Source organism: Syngnathus typhle, linkage group LG1 (genome assembly GCF_033458585.1).
Source record: "Syngnathus typhle isolate RoL2023-S1 ecotype Sweden linkage group LG1, RoL_Styp_1.0, whole genome shotgun sequence".
Classification (NCBI taxonomy): Eukaryota; Metazoa; Chordata; class Actinopteri; order Syngnathiformes; family Syngnathidae; genus Syngnathus; species Syngnathus typhle.
Window position 1 is genome coordinate 2548548 of NC_083738.1, and position 21140 is coordinate 2569687.

General features: G+C 39.1%; 1 protein-coding gene across 8 annotated transcripts in view; it reads right to left on the reverse strand.

The window, feature by feature from the left end:
* hars (histidyl-tRNA synthetase) overlaps positions 1 to 21140 on the reverse strand; it is a 94827-nt gene that overhangs the window by 11912 nt on the left and 61775 nt on the right. For 5 of the 8 annotated variants that reach the window (XM_061285633.1, XM_061285647.1, XM_061285618.1 and 2 more), the window contains 4 exons: positions 20352 to 20479; positions 18844 to 19116; positions 18180 to 18296; positions 1748 to 1894 (listed from right to left, as the gene is read on the reverse strand). In XM_061285633.1, coding sequence (XP_061141617.1) covers positions 1748 to 1894; positions 18180 to 18296; positions 18844 to 19116; positions 20352 to 20479 — 665 coding nt within the window. Of the gene's footprint in view, positions 1 to 438; positions 1422 to 1747; positions 1895 to 18179; positions 18297 to 18843; positions 19117 to 20351; positions 20480 to 21140 lie in introns of those variants that run through there. The other 3 variants (XM_061285645.1, XM_061285641.1, XM_061285625.1) reach the window with 2 other exon arrangements.

Genomic DNA, 21140 nt, shown 5'->3' on the forward strand with positions numbered 1-21140 from the left:
TGATTGTTGTCTTATGGACAGACTCTCCCACCTTAGCTGTAGTTAGCTGCAGTTCATCCAGAGTGATCATGGGCCTCTTGGCTGCATCTCTGATCAGTCTTCTCCTTGTTTGAGATGAAAGTTTGGAGGGACGGCCGGGTCTTGGTAGATTTGCAGTGGTCTGATACTCCTTCCATTTCAATACAATTGCTTGCACAATGCTCCTTGAGATGTTTAAAGCTTGGGAAATCTTTTTGTATCCAAATCCGGCTTTAAACTTCTCCACAACAGTATCTCGGACCTGCCTGGTGTGTTCCTTTGTCTTCATGGTTCTCTCTGCGCTTTAAACAGAACCCTGAGACTATCAAAGAACAGGTGCATTTATACGGAGACTTGATTACGCACAGGTGCATTCTATTTATCATTATCAGTCATTTAGGACAACATTGGATCATAAGATAAGATAAGATAGTCCTTTATTATTTCCTCAATGGGGAAACTCCTGTGTAAGCAGCAGTACACTTAACATACACGCACACACGCATGCAGGGAAGGGGGTAAAAGATTTTAAAAAGTAAAAGATATATATAATTTAAAAAAATATGGACAGTATGTACACAATGCACTTTTACACACAGTGGAGATAAAGAAATGATTAGATAAAAAAACAGTGCAAGGGAAGGAAAAAACAGTGCAAAAGCAGGTAAAAAGAGTATGAGGTAGACGGATATTGCACATATGACTTCACACACGGTTATTGCACGTTATTATTGCACGTTAAATTAAAGCTACAGTGATTTAGCCTGGTTGTATAGTCTGATGGCAGCAGGGAGGAAGGACCTGCGATGCCTCTCGGGGGTGCATCGTGGGTGACGAAGCCGGTCACTGATGGAGCTCTCCAGGGCTCTGACAGTCTCATGAAGGGGGTAGGAGACGTTGTCCATGATGGAGGACAGCTTAGCCACCATCCTCCTCTCCCCCACCACCTCCACCCGGTCCAGACTGCAGCCGAGGACAGAGCCGGCTTTCTTCACCACCTTGTCCAGCCTCTTCCTCTCCGCTGCAGTGATGCCGCTGCTCCAGCAGACGACCCCATAAAAAATGGTGGACGCCACCACAGAGACGTAGAAGGTCCTCAGGAGGCTGTCCCTCACTCCGAAGGACCTCAGTCTGCGCAGCAGGTGGAGTCTGCTCTGGCCCTTCTTGTATAGGGCCTGAGTGTTACTAGTCCAGTCCAGTTTATTGTTCAGGTGAACACCCAGGTACTTGTAAGAGTCCACAATCTCTACCTCCGTTCCCTGGATGTTCACCGGCGAGGGGGGTCTTTGCGCCGGCGGAAGTCCACCACCAGCTCCTTTGTTTATCTGTTAATCTGGAGGCGGTTCCGCTGGCACCAGTCCATTCAAAGATCCTCACTGAACTTCTGGAGTGAGTTTGCTGCACTGAAAGTAAAGGGACCGAATAATATTGCACGCCCCACTTTTCAGTTTTTTATTTGTTAAAAAAGTTTAAATTATCCAATAAATTTCGTTCTACTTCACGATTGTGTCCCACTTGTTGATTCTTGACAAAAAATTAAAATGTTATATCTTTATGTTTGAAGCCTGAAATGTGGCGAAATGTTGAAAGGTTCAAGGGGGCCGAATACTTTCACAAGGCACTGTATAATGCCCATCTCAATATCTATTTCTTTTCCCTCCATTTTCTTTAAAATAAAACTGAACACGGTCTGAATAATTTGCACAATAAAGTGCACTGCAAACTGTACCTCCTCTCTGGTGGCCACAACACGGAGTTTGACAACGCCATCTTTTAGCTCCTGTTCACCAAGAATCGCCACAAGGGGGATCCCAGAATCCTCACAGTGCTGTAGCTGATTTAGCAATTTTGGGTTCCTCTTGTACATCACCTCAGCCTTTAAACAAGCACAGAAAAAAAATAAAAAATCTTCTATTAGTACTTTGGCACACTGGATTGTGTAAACTACTGATTATTAGGAGTGCAACAGTATAAGTATAAATATAAAGATTCTATAATATGGGACACTTTGGTATGATAACAGGCATACCCAACGGTGCAAGTTCCTAAATGGAACATTAATTGAGTGACAGGAAGTGTGACTGCTTCGCCCGCGCCACATTATACCCCGTAAACAAAGTGCAAGTCAGCCAACTGGCTAGCAGAAGCATTTCCAAATGTGCCTAGTAACTGGTTTAATTTTGGAAACTACCCAAGTTATTTGCACAAAATCTCACGTATTTTTGGCAACATGGCAAAGAAAAAAAAAGTATGAAAATCTATAGGGTACAGCAATGTTTGAAACTATTTGTAAGTTTATTAACTGCTACTAAAACTCATTTACTTCCTAGGACTATTTTCGCCTCAAGAATCCTCAAGTTCAAGTACTGTATTTCACTTCGCCAGTGATAGCGAACAATTCGGATAATGACCAAAAATTTTGAAAAAAAAAAAAAAAAAGAAGGCGCGGTTGGTTAGCGAACACCTACGTCAACTGAAGAACAAAATAAGATGTTCTTCTTTGTTTACTAAATGTTTTCTCATGTTTAAATTCTTTCTTTAATTTTTTACATTTATTTGATTCGATTTTTACGTTTATTTGATTAGATTTTTACTGTATTATAACTGTTCTCATTGATTTTTTAATTTTATTTTGATTTATTTTACTATTTCTAATGGGGACCATTGATTCGGAGAGCGACCGTTTCGGATAGCGACCGACTTGTCGGAACGGATTGTATTCCGTTAACCGAGGTTTCACTGGATACATTTTTATGGGCGTTCTAATCAGGGTTTTAAACTGCTGATACTGATCACGAGTATGATAAGCCAATACCAATATCATGGATCTTGTGTCAGATTTTAAATTTTAGAGCTGCAAGTACCACTTTCCTCAAAAAATCTATTATGTTGATATTTTAAATAAATTTCAAAAACATTTGTTAAATTCTTATCCCTTTATGATTATTAAAAAAAAAAAAAAAAAAGCGGCGGCGGCACAATGAAGCACCGGTTAGGCCGTCGGCTCACAGGTCAGAGGTGCAGGATTGGATTCCGGCCTTCCGGTGAGGAGTTTAATGTTCTCCTCTGTGGGTGTTTTCTCCAGGTACTGTTGTTATGTTTGCCCTGCAAGTGGGTGGCAACCGGTTCAGGGTGTCCACTACTCGTCATCTGAGATAAGCTTCAGCGCACACTTGTCCCACGTGAGGATAAGCGGTACAGACAACAATTGAATGAAAATAATAATATAATAAAAAAAAAAAAATCGATTAATTCCTTGGTTACATTTGTGTGAGTAGACGAAAAATTTACTCGCACTATGGAATACTTTAGGGGCCGAGGGTCAATTTTATGCATGTTAAAGATGCCCATCAAAGAGGACCACATATCTGGTAACATCCTCTTCATTTTTCCCCCCAAAAAATCATTTTGAAATTGTTGGTACTTATCTCTTGCACATTTTTTATTTATTTATTCGTTACTGTGTAGGATACTCTGTCCAGAAAACCAATCTGGAAACTGTGCCCTGAATACGAAATGCATGATGTAGTTGCTATTGTCCAATGACAAGCCTCGAAATGTGTTTTGTAAGTTTCTTTTTCTGTTTGCTAGTGTCGGGATCTATGCACGGGTTAGATACAGTTGGTGGTTGAAGTTGTCAACTCTAAATGAGCACTATCTGAGTTGATAATTTGCTATACCTAGCTAAAGATTGCAAGACAGACCAAAACACTTGCTAAAATAACATTTCGTCACATTAATCACCTTGGGAAATGAAACATTTGGTTGTTAGGATTGATTGGGAATAGTCCTTATTGTTATCTTTTCTTTTGAAAACTCAAGTCTTGAACTCAAAGTGTCATTGTGAATTTTGCTCATAAAATCGACTGATTCGCTATGTTGGAAGTTGAGTTTTTTTGTTTATACCCGTTACTCGCCTGACAAAGTATGCATAACGTCACAAAAATTAGCTACACAAAGCATTTAACAATATTCCTCTTGTTCATATTGTTTGCTAGCAAGCACTACAAAAATGGACAGCTGTATTGTATGCATATTTTAGAAGATATTATCCGATAACCCCCTACAGACACAGTGAGCGATTTTTATTCTGAACATATACGACAATTAAAACCAATGAGAATAATAAACAGAAATATTTGCAAAAAGCTTAAGTGCATGATCAAAAGGATTGCAAACGGAAAATTACTCCTATCTCTTGTTTAGTGAATCTATGCTTATATATGAAACAAGCTTTACATTACATCACAAATAATTGTAAATAAATATTAAGGGGTTGGCACGATGGAGCACTGGTGAGGGCAGTTGCTCTCCTCTTTGCATCTTCTCTGAAGAGTAGCAACATGGGAGCCTCAAAACAACTGACAAATGACCTGAAAAAATTGTTCAACGTCATGGTTTAGGGCAGGGGTGTCGAACTCATTTCACATTGTGGGCCACACGCGGCCTCGGTAGATGTCAAGTGGGCCGGACTGTTAAAATTATACCATAGTCTGTTATAAATAACCAAAATATCATGTCCTTCCTTTTTTTTAGTGTAAAGAAGCACAAGAGTATTAGGAAAATGTTGAAATTTAATGAACATTTGTTTTACGTATGAAACACCTCAGATTTCCTTAGACAAATGTCTAAAATGTCTTCGGCTGTTGTGGTGTCCATCATTGGCACCAACTCAAGAAACTCTTCAGTAACAATCAATGTCTCATCAACTCCACGAATACCGTATTTTTCGGACTATAAGGCACACCGGACTATAAGGCGCACCTTCAATGAATGGCCCATTTTAAAACTTTGTCCATATATAAGGCGCACCGGACTATAAGGCGCACCATTAATGCAATCACAATATAATAACTGAAAACAATAACAATATATCAATAATATTAATATCACACAACACTCAAAATAAACGTAAGGCTTACTTTAATAAGTACAAAACTAAACAGATAGATCAGTAAACTTCAAAAGTAAATGGTTAAAGATTAAAATAATAAATTAACAATTTTATGAAAGTGAATGAATTTTTTATTAGATGTATTACGTTAATAAGTAAATAAGAAGGGTGATATTGGTGTTTGTGACAGGCCAGGTTGCATCATGTCAGATTTTTAATCCAAATCAAATCATTCTCCATTTTATCTTTTTTATTTCTACTTCAGACGCCACAAATTACTTTATAATCACAAAATAATGATCCATAGTCTTTTTGATTCATGATTCATAGTCTTCAGTGGGCCACTTATGATTGATTTTATGACACAATGCTTCAGGCCAGTTTAAATTTAGACGCGGGCCGGAATTTGGTCCATATATAAGGCACACCAAGTGGCATTGCTGCTGTCTGCTGTGTTGGGTCTGTCTTCTCTGATCAAAACGATGTTGTCTTCTACTCTGATCAAAACAGTGTGCCCGGCCGTATGTTTGACACCTTTTCTTTTCTTTTTTTAAGTTCTCACACGCGTTCCGCGCGAGGTGTGTTCAATGACCACTCACACAGTTGGAAACCCATTAACCCTTGTTATAATCATACTGTCTTTGAGTTTCCAAAGGTTGTTACGCCGGGGGGGGGGGGGGGGGGATTGCGTTAGCGGGGATAAGCTCCCACTGCCTATAAAAAGCTCCCATAAGGCATGCGTCTCAAAGAGCCTCTGACAACCAAAGTCCAACTCCTGGCCTGCACGCGTGGCTTTGACTCAAAGCCCGGCAGAACTGCTTCTACTAACAGGAGAGGGGGCGAAGGCGTGTGACTGCCGCCTCAAAACCAGTTGCTTCGGGTAGATGGAGCTCATCAGCTTGGGAGGGCAATCCATCTAGGGCAGTGGTCCCCAACCACCGGGCCGCGGACCGGTACCGGTCTGTGGGTCACTTGGTACCAGGCCGCCAAGCCGCACAGAAAAAAAATATATATCGACGATCAATTACCGTTTTTTTCGGTGTATAATGCGCCCCCATGTATAATACGCACCCTAAAAATGGCATGTTGATGCTGGAAAAAAGCCTGTACCCATGTATAATACGCACCCAAATTTTTTTGTTTGTTTGTTTGTTTTTGTTTTTTTAAGTCCCAATGATCGTCACACACGCAGGGAGGCAATGGGTCCCATTTTTATAGTCTTTGGTATGGTGTTAACTAGGCTGGATGTATTTTTTTTGTTGCCGTTGATTTCTCCGACTGCCTGTAAAGGCACCACCGCGATCAACTGAAAAGAGAGGAAAGTGACGTGCGGACATGTGAAAACGGCGGCTCTGTATGGGAGAGAAGTTGAAGAGGAATAAAAACACCCTTGGAAACCAAAACTTGCCCCTCGTCGTGACTCGGAGCCGCAACAAATGTTTCGGATTTGTGTAGGGTACATTGTGACAGCAAACGAGCAGGTGATCGAGCAAGCGTCTGATACCAGAGCATTGCGTTCGTATGGAGCGTGTTTGAAGTGAACAGCAGCGACGAAAGGAACAAGGCAAAGTGTTGTGAAATAAAATATTACCTGTAATACGCATTTTGTTATTTGCTGATTGAAACTGCTAATTAAACTGTGAATTGAAACTAATAGGAAGAAAACTGAACTCTCGCTCTTTATATAGCTGACGTGTCTTGCGCATCCATTCTGCGCATCGGATCCATAGTGCGCATGCGCAGTGATACTGCCTCCGTATGACGTCTGGTCCGCGATGGAGATTAAAAAACAAACAATATTTGACAATAACACACCATCAAGGATTGCACCATCGCATCAAACGATGTGTCGTCAATTATGAGTTTTACTGTTGGGCAGGATGGCTGAATGCGATGCGCGATTGAAAACAAACAAGAAGAAAGGTGATTTCAAGTTTTATTTCGAGGGAGATTTGTCATGTCTCGTTCCCAGTTTTGCCATGTCAAAGTCAAAGTCTGCTTTATTGTCAACTTCTTCACATGCCGAGACACACAAAGAGATCGAAATTATGTTTTCTCTATCCCACGGTGACAAGACATATTACACGATAGACATACAAGTAAACGACGCAATATAAAAAACAAAAAGGCACAAACAATAAATAATAAGAGTAATAATAAATAATAAACTAGAATTTGCGATTCCTGAAGGAATTGCGTGTGAAGGTGAAGAAGTTGAATAAATATTTAAGGAATGTTGCAGAATGATGTTGAAACGAGTTGAATCGGTTGAAAAATGTAGAAATGAGAAGGGAAAAAGGAACTGGGTGTGAATTTCAAAATAAAAGATGTGAAGTTTTTGTTAAGTTGTGGAATAGGTAAAGAAATGATGAACAGTTGAAAGTTGAAATGGGTTGAATCGGTTGAAAAATGTAGAAATGAGAAGGGAAAAAGGAATTGGGAGTGAATTTCAAAATAAAAGATGTGAATTTTTTGGTAAGTGGGAAGTTGTGGAATAGGTAGAAAAATGATGAACAGTTGAAAGTTGGAATGGGTTGAATCGGTTGAAAAATGTAGAAATGAGAAGGGAAAAAGGAATTGGGTGTGAATTTCAAAATAAAAGTGAAGTTTTTGGTAAGTGGGAAGTTGTTGAATAGGTAGAAAAATGATTAACAGTTGAAAGTTGGAATGGGTTGAATCGGTTGAAAAATGTAGAAATTAGAGTAGAAAAAAGGAAATTAGAGAATTTTGGTTGAATTTCAAAATAAAAGATGTGAAGTTTTTGGTAAGTGGGAAGTTGTGGAATAGGTAGAGAAAAGAGGTTGAATCGGTTGAAAAATGTAGAAATGAGAAGGGAAAAGGGAAAAAGGAATTGGGTGTGAATTTCAAAATAAAAGATGAAAACGTGAAAATGTTAAATTTGGCAAGTTTGGGAATGTCCCCAATGTGATTTGAATGTGTTGAATTATGTGAATTTCAAACTGGAACAACATAAATGTGAAATGTTGAATCTGCCATTAAGAATGAATGGGGCAAAAATCGCCGAAAATTTGTGAATTTTGCGAAAACGGAAAATTTTTGGAACGAGAAAAATGTGAGCACCCATTCCATGAATATTTGGAATAAGTGAAAAGTGGAATGGAGTGAATCGGTTGAAGTATGTGGAAGTAGTTAATCAGCGAAAAAGTGAGCGGAAGATGTAGTATAATAATAACTAGAATTTGCAATTCCTGAAGGAATTGCGTGTGAAGGTGAAGAAGTTGAATAAATATTTAAGGAATGTTGCAGAATGATGTTGAAACGAGTTGAATCGGTTGAAAAATGTAGAAATGAGAAGGAAAAAAGGAATTGGGTGTGAATTTCAAAATAAAAGATGTGAAATTTTTGGTAAGTTGTGGAATAGGTAGAAAAATGATGAACAGTTGAAAGTTGAAATGGGTTGAATCGGTTGAAAAATGTAGAAATGAAAAGGGAAAAAGGAATTGGGTGTGAATTTCAAAATAAAAGATGTGAAGTTTTTGGTAAGTGGGAAGTTGTGGAATAGGTAGAAAAATGATGAACAGTTGAAAGTTGGAATGGGTTGAATCGGTTGAAAAATGTAGAAATGAGAAAGGAAAAGGGAATTGTGTGAATTTCAAAATAAAAGATGTGAAGTTTTTGGGAAGTTGTGGAATAGGTAGAAAAATGATGAACAGTTGAAAGTTGGAATGGGTTGAATCTGTTGAAAAATGTAGAAGCGAGAAGGGAAAAAGGAATTGGGTGTGAATTTCAAAATAAAAGATGTGAATTTTTTGGTAAGTGGGAAGTTGTGGAATAAGTAGAGAAAAGATGAACAGTGGAAAGTTGGAATGGGTTGAATCGGTTGAAAAATGTAGAAATTAGAGTAGAAAAAAGGAAATTTTAGAGAATTTTGGTTGAATTTCAAAATAAAAGATGTGAAGTTTTTGGTAAGTGGGAAGTTGTGGAATAGGTAGAGAAAACATGAACAGTTGAAAGTTGGAATGGGTTGAATCGGTTGAAAAATGTAGAAATGAGAATGGAAAAGGGAAAAAGGAATTTGGTGTGAATTTCAAAATAAAAGATGAAAACGTGAAAGTTTTGAATTAGGCAAGTTTGGGAATGTCCCCAATGTGATTTGAATGTGTTGAATCATGTGAATTTGAAACTGGAACAACGTAAATGTGAAATGTTGAATCTGCCATTAAGAATGAATGGGGCAAAAATCGCCGTAAATTTGTGAATTTCGCGAAAACGGAAAATTTTTGGAAGGAAAAAAAAGTGAGCACCCATGCCATGAATATTTGGAATAAGTGAAAAGTGGAACGGAGTGAATCGGTTGAAGTATGTGGAAGTAGTTAATCGGCGAAAAAGGGAGCGGAATAAGTTGAATAATAACTAGAATTTGCAATTCCTGAAGGAATTGCGTGTGAAGGTGAAGAAGTTGAATAAATATTTAAGGAATGTTGCAGAATGACGTTGAAACGAGTTGAATCGGTTGAAAAATGTAGAAATGAGAAGGGAAAAAGGAAATATAGGAGAATTGGGTGTGAATTTCAAAATAAAAGATGTGAATTATTTGGTAAGTTGTGGAATAGGTGAAAAAATGATGAACAGTTGAAAGTTGGAATGGGTTGAATCGGTTAAAAAATGTAGAAATGAGAAGGGAAAAAGGAATTGGGCGTGAATTTCAAAATAAAAGATGTGAATTTTTTGGTAAGTGGGAAGTTGTGGAATAGGTAGAAAAATGATGAACAGTTGAAAGTTGGAATGGGTTGAATGAGTTGAAAAATGTAGAAATGAGAAGGGAAAAAGGAATTGGGCGTGAATTTCAAAATAAAAGATGTGAAGTTTTTGGTAAGTGGGAAGTTGTGGAATAGGTAGAAAAATGATGAACAGTTGAAAGTTGGAATGGGTTGAATCGGTTGAAAAATGTAGAAATGAGAAGGGAAAAAGGAATTGGGTGTGAATTTCAAAATAAAAGATGTGAAGTTTTTGGGACGTGGGAAGTTGTGGAATAGGTAGAAAAATGATGAACAGTTGAAAGTTGGAATGGGTTGAATCGGTTGAAAAATGTAGAAATGAGAAGGGAAAAAGGAATTGGGTGTGAATTTCAAAATAAAAGATGTGAAGTTTTTGGTAAGTGGGAAGTTGTGGAATAGGTAGAAAAATGATGAACAGTTGAAAGTTGGAATGGGTTGAATCGGTTGAAAAATGTAGAAATGAGAAGGGAAAAAGGAATTGGGTGGGAATTTCAAAATAAAAGATGTGAAATTTTTGGTAAGTGGGAAGTTGTGGAATAGGTAGAAAAATGATGAACAGTTGAAAGTTGGAATGGGTTGAATCGGTTGAAAAATGTAGAAATGGGAAGGGAAAAAGGAATTGGGAGTGAATTTCAAAATAAAAGGTGTGAAGTATTTGGTAAGTTGTGGAATAGGTAGAAAAATGATGAACAGTTGAAAGTTGGAATGGGTTGAATCGGTTGAAAAATGTAGAAATGAGAAGGGAAAAAGGAATTGGGCGTGAATTTCAAAATAAAAGATGTGAATTTTTTGGTAAGTGGGAAGTTGTGGAATAAGTAGAAAAACGAACAACAGTTGAAAGTTGGAATGGGTTGAATCGGTTGAAAAATGTAGAAATGAGAAGGGAAAAGGGAATCGGGCGTGAATTTCAAAATAAAAGATGTGAATTTTTTGGTAAGTGGGAAGTTGTGGAATAAGTAGAAAAATGACGAACAGTTGAGAGTTGGAACGGGTTGAATCGGTTGAAAAATGTAGAAATGAGAAGGGAAAAAGGAATTGGGTGTGAATTTCAAAATAAAAGATGTGAAGTTTTTGGTAAGTGGGAAGTTGTGGAATAGGTAGAAAAATGATGAACAGTTGAAAGTTGGAATGGGTTGAATTGGTTGAAAAATGTAGAAATGAGAAGGGAAAAAGGAATTGGGAATGAATTTCAAAATAAAAGATGTGAAGTATTTGGTAAGTTGTGGAATAGGTAGAAAAATGATGAACAGTTGAAAGTTGGAATGGGTTGAATCGGTTGAAAAATGTAGAAATTAGAGTAGAAAAAGGAAATTTTAGAGAATTTTGGTTGAATTTCAAAATAAAAGATGTGAAGTTTTTGGTAAGTGGGAAGTTGTGGAATAGGTAGGCAAAAGATGAATAGTTGAAAGTTGGAACGAGTTGAATCGGTGGAAAAATGTAGAAGTTAGAAGTGAAAAACGAAATTTTATGAAATTTTGCAAAATATTATGCAAATTTTAAAAGTGAAAACGTGAAATTTTTTAATTTGGCAAGTTTGGGAATGTCCCCAATGTGATTTGAATGTGTTGAATCATGTGAATTTGAAACTGGAACAACGTAAATGTGAAATGTTGAATCTGCCATTAAGAATGAATGGGGCAAAAATCGCCATAAATTTGTGAATTATGCGAAAACGGAAAATTTTTGGAACGAGAAAAATGTGAGCACCCATGCCATGAATTTTTGGAATAAGTGAAAAGTGGAATGGAGTGAATCGGTTGAAGTATGTGGAAGTAGTTAATCAGCGAAAAAGTGAGCGGAATAAGTTGAATAATAACTAGAATTTGCAATTCCTGAAGGAATTGCGTGTGAAGGTGAAGAAGTTGAATAAATATTGAAGGAATGTTGCAGAATGATGTTGAAACGAGTTGAATCGGTTGAAAAATGTAGAAATGAGAAGGGAAAAAGGAACTGGGTGTGAATTTCAAAATAAAAGATGTGAAGTTTTTGTTAAGTTGTGGAATAGGTAAAGAAATGATGAACAGTTGAAAGTTGAAATGGGTTGAATCGGTTGAAAAATGTAGAAATGAGAAGGGAAAAAGGAAGTGGGTGTGAATTTCAAAATAAAAGATGTGAAGTTTTTGGTAAGTGGGAAGTTGTGGAATAGGTAGAAAAATGATGAACAGTTGAAAGTTGCAATGGGTTGAATCGGTTGAAAAATGTAGAAATGAGAAGGGAAAAAGGAATTGGGAGTGAATTTCAAAATAAAAGATGTGAAGTTTTTGGTAAGTGGGAAGTTGTGGAATAGGTAGAAAAATGATGAACAGTTGAAAGTTGGAATGGGTTGAATCGGTTGGAAAATGTAGAAATGAGAAGGGAAAAAGGAATTGGGTGTGAATTTCAAAATAAAAGAAGTGAAGTTTTTGGTAAGTGGGAAGTTGTTGAATAGGTAGAAAAATGATGAACAGTTGAAAGTTGGAATGGGTTGAATCGGTTGAAAAATGTAGAAATTAGAGTAGAAAAAAGGAAATTTTAGAGAATTTTGGTTGAATTTCAAAATAAAAGATGTGAAGTTTTTGGTAAGTGGGAAGTTGTGGAATAGGTAGAGAAAAGATGAACAGTTGAAAGTTGGAATGGGTTGAATCGGTTGAAAAATGTAGAAATGAGAAGGGAAAAGGGAAAAAGGAATTGGGTGTGAATTTCAAAATAAAAGATGAAAACGTGAAAATGTTGAATTTGGCAAGTTTGGGAATGTCCCCAATGTGATTTGAATGTGTTGAATTATGTGAATATCAAACTGGAACAACGTAAATGTGAAATGTTAAATCTGCCATTAAGAATGAATGGGGCAAAAATCGCCATAAATTTGTGAATTATGCGAAAACGGAAAATTTTTGGAACGAGAAAAATATGAGCACACTTGCCATGAATATTTGGAATAAGTGAAAAGTGGAATGGAGTGAATCGGTTGAAGTATGTGGAAGTAGTTAAGCGCCAAAAAAGTGAGCGGAATAAGTTGTATAATAATAAAGTACAGGAATAACAATAGTGTGAAGGTCTTCACCTTCACACTAATAATAAAGTACAGGAATAACAATAGTGTGAAGGTCTTCACCTTCACACTAATAATAATAATAAAGGACAGGAATAACAATAGTGTGAAGGTCTTCACCTTCACACTAATAATAATAATAAAGGACAGGAATAACAATAGTGTGAAGGTCTTCACCTTCACACTAATAATAATAATAAAGGACAGGAACAACAATAGTGTGAAGGTCTTCACCTTCACACTAACTAGAATTTGCAATTCCTGAAGGAATTGCGTGTGAAGGTGAAGAAGTTGAATAAATATTTAAGGAATGTTGCAGAATGATGTTGAAACGAGTTGAATCGGTTGAAAAATGTAGAAATGAGAAGGGAAAAAGGAACTGGGTGTGAATTTCAAAATAAAAGATGTGAAGTTTTTGTTAAGTTGTGGAATAGGTAAAGAAATGATGAACAGTTGAAAGTTGAAATGGGTTGAATCGGTTGAAAAATGTAGAAATGAGAAGGGAAAAAGGAATTGGGAGTGAATTTCAAAATAAAAGATGTGAATTTTTTGGTAAGTGGGAAGTTGTGGAATAGGTAGAAAAATGATGAACAGTTGAAAGTTGGAATGGGTTGAATCGGTTGAAAAATGTAGAAATGAGAAGGGAAAAAGGAATTGGGTGTGAATTTCAAAATAAAAGTGAAGTTTTTGGTAAGTGGGAAGTTGTTGAATAGGTAGAAAAATGATTAACAGTTGAAAGTTGGAATGGGTTGAATCGGTTGAAAAATGTAGAAATTAAAGTAGAAAAAAGGAAATAGAGAATTTTGGTTGAATTTCAAAATAAAAGATGTGAAGTTTTTGGTAAGTGGGAAGTTGTGGAATAGGTAGAGAAAAGAGGTTGAATCGGTTGAAAAATGTAGAAATGAGAAGGGAAAAGGGAAAAAGGAATTGGGTGTGAATTTCAAAATAAAAGATGAAAACGTGAAAATGTTGAATTTGGCAAGTTTGGGAATGTCCCCAATGTGATTTGAATGTGTTGAATTATGTGAATTTCAAACTGGAACAACATAAATGTGAAATGTTGAATCTGCCATTAAGAATGAATGGGGCAAAAATCGCCGTAAATTTGTGAATTTTGCGAAAACGGAAAATTTTTGGAACGAGAAAAATGTGAGCACCCATGCCATGAATATTTGGAATAAGTGAAAAGTGGAATGGAGTGAATCGGTTGAAGTATGTGGAAGTAGTTAATCAGCGAAAAAGTGAGCGGAAGATGTAGTATAATAATAATAAAGGACAGGAATAACAATAGTGTGAAGGTCTTCACCTTCACACTAATAATAATAAAGGACAGGAATAACAATAGTGTGAAGGTCTTCACCTTCACACTAATAAAGGACAGGAATAACAATAGTGTGAAGGTCTTCACCTTCACACTAATAAACAGATAACGCAACAAATAAGAGCCAGTGTGCATACAGACAGTAAAAGTACAGGACGCTACGCAGAACGGGGAAGCGAGTTCAGGATCCTAACAGCCTGGAGTATGAAACTGTTTGAGAGTCTGGTGGTGCGGGAGGGCAGGCTCCTGTACCTCTTCCCAGAGGGCAGAAGATCAAACAAAGAGTGAGCGGGGTGACTCACATCACTCACAATCGTGGTCGCCTTGCGGGTGAGATGGGAGGTGTAAATGTCCTTCAAGGAGGGGAGCGAAGCACCAATAATCTTACCAGCCGTGTTCACTATGCGCTGCAGGGCCTTCAAGTTGTAGTCAGTGCAGCCGCCACCCCAAACAGCAATACAGCTGGAGAGGACGCTCTCAATGGTGCCGCGGTAAAATGTAGTCATGACGGCCGGAGGAGCGCTTGCTCGCCTGAGTTTCCACAGGAAGTACAGGCGGTGCTGGGCTTTCTTTGCCAGTGATGCGGTGTTGGTGGACCAGGAGAGATCTTCACTGATGTGCACCCCCAGGAACTTGGCGCTGCTCACTCTCTCCACCACAGCACCGTCGATGGTCAGCGGCAGGTGTTGGGTGTGACCCTTCCGGAAGTCCACAACAATCTCCTTGGTCTTGTCGACGTTCAGCAGGAGGTTGTTGTCCCTGCACCACGTGGTCAGAAGGTCAACCTCCAGCCTGTATTGAGTCTCGTCTCCCTTGGTGATGAGACCCACCAGAGTCGTGTCGTCAGCAAACTTCACTATACGGTTGTCGCTGTAGGTTGCAGTGCAGTCATGCGTCAGGAGGGTGAAGAGCAGCGGACTGAGCACGCAGCCTTGGGGGGCCCCCGTGCTCAGCGTGATGCTGGCGGAGATTTTGTCGCCAACACGTACCACCTGAGGCCTCTGACAGAGGAAGTCCAGTAGCCAGTTGCAGAGGTAGGTACTGAGGCCCAGCTTGTCGAGTTTGCAGATGAGTCGTTGCGACACAATGGTGTTGAAGGCAGAACTGAAGTCCACGTCTCACGTACGAGTCCCTTCTCTCCAGGCGGGTGAGGGCCGAGTGGAGGGCAGAGCAGATGGCATCCTCAGAGGACCGTTTGGCTCGGTACGCAAACTGGAAGGGGTCTATGGTGGGGGGAGAATGGATCTGATGTGCTCCATGACAAGCCGCTCAAAGCACTTCATGATGATGGGCGTAAGTGTCACGGGGCGGTAGTCATTGAAGCAGGACAGAGCAGGTTTCTTCGGCACAGGTACGATGGTGGCAGCCTTGAAACACGAAGGGACGATGGCCTGCTGCAGGGAAATGTTAAAGATGTCCGTGAAGACACCTGTCAGCTCCCCAGCGCAGCCTTTCAGCGCCCGACCTGGGATGTTGTCAGGGCCTGCCGCCTTACGGGCGTTGATAGCGTCTGAATGCCCTGCCAGAGGCTCCGTGCGTCCAACCAACTAGCAATACAATTGCTCCTGATGAAAGCCCTCAGAGGGAAGTTAGGAACATGATGAGTTTTCTTCGGCCCAAATCCAAGATACCCCTTGGAACATGGAATGTTCACACCATGTACGAGACATCCAGGCTAGCTCAACTACGCAAGGAAATGGACAACTACAAGTTGGACATCCTTGGGGTACGCAAATGCAGGTGGACAGGCTCAGGTAAGATAACTAAATAAATAATTAATTAATAGAATACACAAAAATTCCCTGCAGTGTATGTTTTAAGCACCATTTCTCACAGTCAAGGCATGGAAGTATAACCATAGTGGCAATATTGTTTAGTCATTTAGTGCTTAATGAATTAAAATTTCACAAGATATGTTACTAAGATGGTTAAAATGCACCTTATACTGTACACTGTGCAATAAAATTAGCAAATTGCAATGTAATTAATTTAACAAATATTTTAACACAATTCCACGGTAGTACGGTAATTTTCGGACTATAAGTTGCAGTTTTTTTCATAGTTTAGGTGGGGGGGGGCGACTTATATTCAGGAGCGACTTATGTTTTTTTTTCACAAATTTTTACTTGATCATTAACACATCACTTACTTACAAGTATAGTTGACCACTTCACATGTTATTTTTAGTATAGTTGATCACTTCACATGCTTTGATATCTTTATCTTGAACATATTCAAAACATGAAAAATAGAGAGAAAAAATCAAATAAAGTAATTAACACTTTAAAGCGCCATATCCTCTGGACATGTCCTCTGTCACCAGGATGACATAAAGGACGAGAAATTTGACCGATGGATTTAATGATTTGGAGTGACCCAAATGGTTTGATAATATTGTTGTTTATGTGATAGTTATTTAAAATATAGTTTATATATCGTTGTATGGGTCTGTGGAATAATTTGAACTGCGGCGCGGCACACGGCATTGTTGACATAGGACGATCGATGGACTTAATGAATTGGAGTGACACAGATGGTTTTATAAACGTGTTATTTATGTAATAGTTTTTTTAAACAACTGAATGTTACGTCAGGCCCGTTCTCAGCTCCTAGTTTGTGTTTGTCAAGTTAGCATACCGTATCGTTTAGCCTGTTGTTGCTCGTTCATGTCTGTTTTTGGTGTTGGATTTTGTCGAATAAATTGCCCCCCAAAATGCGATTTATACTCCGGAGCGACTTATAGTCCGAAAATTACGGTATTCTCCACTTTTTGAAATTTGCTATACAAGGTGCACATAGCATATTTTTGGATCATTTACATGCCTTCCATTACCTCACCCTCAATGGCCATTTACATTACGACAACACCAATAGAATATATTTAATAAACCAACCCATAACGTCAATTTAAGTTCCACAGTGTGTGCGTAGCTTAGCTCATGAGAGAAGCTAACCAGCTAACTACCGTTTTTTTCCATGTATAATGCGCCCCCATGTATAATACGCACCCTAAAAATGGCATGTCGATGCTGGAAAAAAGCCTGTACCCATGTATAATACGCACCCAAATTTTGACTCCTACTTAAGTCCGTAAACGTAAAATTATTTCAGAAAAATGACCATCTTTGGGAACAACCGGATGTTATTCTGCCGGTCAGTATCACTGCGCATGCGCTAGCAAACTCGATAGCGAAGAAATGTTTCGGATTTGTGTAGGGTACATTGTGACAGCAAACGACCAGGTGATCGAGCAAGCGTCTGATACGAGAGCATTGTGTTTGTATGGAGCGTGTTTGAAGTGAACAGCAGAGAAGAAAGCGCATCTGTAATGGCGACCTCCGTATCATATCCGGATTAAAAAAAATTGTTTTTGTACCCATGTATAATGCGCACCCAAGATTTTAGGACAATAAATTAGTTAAATTTTGCGCATTATACATGGAAAAAAACGATAGTAGGCTAACGGTTTAGGCTTACTTTACTCGTAATAAACATTGCCAAACTTAAACAACAAATAAATAACATAGCTATCTGCTAATGTGGAAGCTGCTCCTTTTTCTCAGAATATCTTGCATTTTGCCATGTAGTGTTAAGAGAAAACCAACAGCCATTGTTGTATAGCTATTGTATATTGTATATTGTATACCTACGTAGGCCTGAGATCGGCTGAATAATGTCACGTGATTTGTAGCTTTGCGTGCTATTGGTTCAACTGACAGTAGGCTGCCGTCCTGCCTGCGGATTTAAACTTCAAAATGTGATTTTGAAAAAATGAGATATTACATGTGCTAAGAAACAAAATCTGATTAAGAGGACAATAAATAAAAAAAATTAAGAGATCCAGTTCCTCCCTTGTCAGCGATCATCGATGTAAAAAAAGCAGATAAACGGCCTCGGCTCACCACCGATTCAAATAAAACGTACTTCAAGCTCTGAACCTGCTGCTGTTTATGCAAACGATTTCTATTTGTTCTCTTCTGTATGAATGTCAACTGAACCGTGACTTTAAAACAACGGTAGATACCCAGGTGTGACTTTTGGCATACTGTAGACCCCATTTGATTATAGATTATATCAGTGAGTAGTATAAACTATTGACACTGTAGTAGTTTAAAGACAACAGAAATAACAGCTCATCTTGACCACATTTGCAGATGAAAAGTAGAAAACCCTAACCTTGATGCCAGCGTTCCAAAGTTCAGTGACAAGTTTGAGTCTCTCCTCCATCAAGTTCTTCTGCGCAGATGCTACCATCACCTGCACCTCGGTTGTGCGTATCTTCAAAGCTAAAGCCTAAAGAAAACCATTACTGTGACTCTTGACAGTAAACTTCAGTCTTGCTTTAAGCCAGGGGTGTCAAACTCATTTTTTTCACGGGCCACATTGTAGTCATAACTTCTTTCGGAGGGCCATTATGACTGTCAACCCAAATAAATGTATGAGCACCTCATATTATATACAGCAGGGGTGTCAAACTCGTTTTGTTCGCGGGCCGCAATGTAGTCATAGCTTCTTTCGGAAGGCCATTATGACTGTCAACCTAAATAAATGTATGAGCACCTCATATTATATACAGTATAAGCTACAAAACAAACTGACAAAAACTGGTCAAATATAAAAAAAAATACTATATATTAAAAGTGAAGACAATTTGCAATTCTAGTAATGACACAAATTTGATGCACAATTTGTCTTCGCGGCCCACATAAAATGATGTGGTGGGCCGTATCTGGCCCCCGGGCCTTGGGTTTGACACATGTGTTTAAGCCGTGAAGAATAAAGATTTAACATGGAAAAAACATACAAAACAATAGAGCTCAGAAACATACTCCATACATACCTCAGCTTTTTGCTCCATGTACGAGAAGATTCTCTCAATGCCGATGCTGACACCAACGCATGGTACTCTCTTACCATTGGGGTCAAACATGCCAACCAACCCATCATAGCGACCCCCTCCAGCAATGCTGCCCACACTAACACACTCATCAGGAGGTGAACCATTTCGAACTTCAGTGGAACATGACTCTATACCTGCATGAGACAACACTGCTTCATAGATAACTCCTGTATAATAGTCCAGACCTCGAGCTAGACTGAGGTCAAACACCACCTGGAGATGACAAGATAACAACATTAGAGCAACAATGATTAATAGAAATACTGTGTACCGTAATTTTCGGACTATAAGTCGCAGTTTTTTTCAGAGTTTGGGTGGGGGGGGCGACGTATAATAAGGAGCAACTTATGTGTTTTTTTTTCAAAAATTTTAACCCTAACCGCGATAAACGAACCGCAATGTAGCAAGCAATTACTGTAATTTGAATTTCAAGTGACGTCAGCTGCGGCGAGGCGGTTGTTTACATAAAGGACAAAGATTGACTCGACGGAGCTCTCTTTCACTTCCATGGATTGAAGTCGGGGGCCGGCGCTCGGCCGGGTGGCTGTCCAGGGACGGTGGATGGGGCTCGGACAATAGTTTTACGCGAGCCGGGTCCTACTCTACCGAGCTGTCTTTCACCTCCGTGGATGGAAGTCGAGGGCCGGCGCTTGGCCGGGTGGCTATCCGGGGACGGTGGATGGGGCTCGGTCATGGCTTTTACGCACGCCCAATCCTATTCTATCGAGCTCTCTTCCACTTCCGTGGCTGGAAGTCCACGCCGCCACACGCCTGGAAGTTTGTTTTGTTAAATAAAGAGCCGTTTACCAAACCCACGTCTTTCCTTGAACTTTGTTAACGCTACAATATAGTTATGTAGTAGATCTGTGGAATAACGACGAGGCTGACGTCAGGGCGCACACGCGGCGTTGTTGACAAAGGACGAGGAATTTGATCGATGGATTTAATGATTTGGAGTGCACAGATGGTTTGATAACATTATTGCTTATATAATAGTTATTTGATATATAATTTATATGGGCCTGTGGAATATTTTGAAGTGCAAGAGCCGTCAGGGCGCACACGCATTGTTGACAAACGACGATTGATGGATTTAATGAATTGGAGTGACACAGATGGTTTTATTAACGTGTTATTTGTGTAATAGTTTTTTGAATAACTCTGAATTTTACGTCAGGGCCGTTCTCAGCTCTTAGTTTGTGTTTATGTCACGTTAGCATACCTATCGTTTAGCCTGTTGTTGCTCGTTCATGACTGTTCTTGGTGTTGGATTTTGTCGAATAAATTGCCCCCCAAAATGCGACTTATATGTTTTTTTTCACTTTTTGGGGCATTTTATGGCTGATGCGACTTATACTCCGGAGCGATTTATAGTCTGAAAATTACGGTATATGTATGAAATAGCAAAACTGGGTGTATATAATCCCATAGTTAAGGATATTTTGTACCTTGTTTGTAACCTGAAAAAGTTGCAAGTAGCTGAAGAGCAGTTTTATGTCTGATAGACCTGCACAAGCTTCTTTATTCCCAGACATTTTCTGGTCTTCAAGGAGGCGCTCTGCTAGATCCATTCCGCCTACAAAAAACAGAAATGGCTACCTTTTAAACTTCCTGCAAACTGAAAATAAAAGTGTCTGGTGGTGTGTTTATTTTACACACTAAACCAGGGGTGGCCAACCAGTCAGAGACTAAGAGTCACATTTTATACTGTGTCATCGCAAAGAGCCACAACATACACATGAGCACACATGACCCCCCCCCACACACACACACACACGACCCCCCCACACACACACACACGCACACACACACACCTCTGCTCAGCCAAATTTATTGTGTGAGATTATTATGTCACGCACCAACATGATAATGACAAATTGACTCCTACAGTACTAAAACCACAGACCACATTTTCAACAAAGAACACTGTGTGCATTGTCTCACACAGACAAACTCTCAATTCAACAAATTCCACAGACAAAAAGTTTTTTCACTTACTATGTGTGGCGGGACATTTCGGGACCATTCGTTTTAGTTTGTCGTTTTCAGGAGACAAAATTTCAATAACGTCACTGAGGCATATTTTAACAAACTCCACTTCATTGTATGTTTTTTTTAGCCCGTGCAATGTTCCAAGCCAGTTGAAACAATGCAAGTGTGACAGTTTCTGAGTGCTTCGTAATTTTTTTGAAAAACTGTACCTATTTTTCTGCCTGACTTTTCAAAGTCTCCGAACT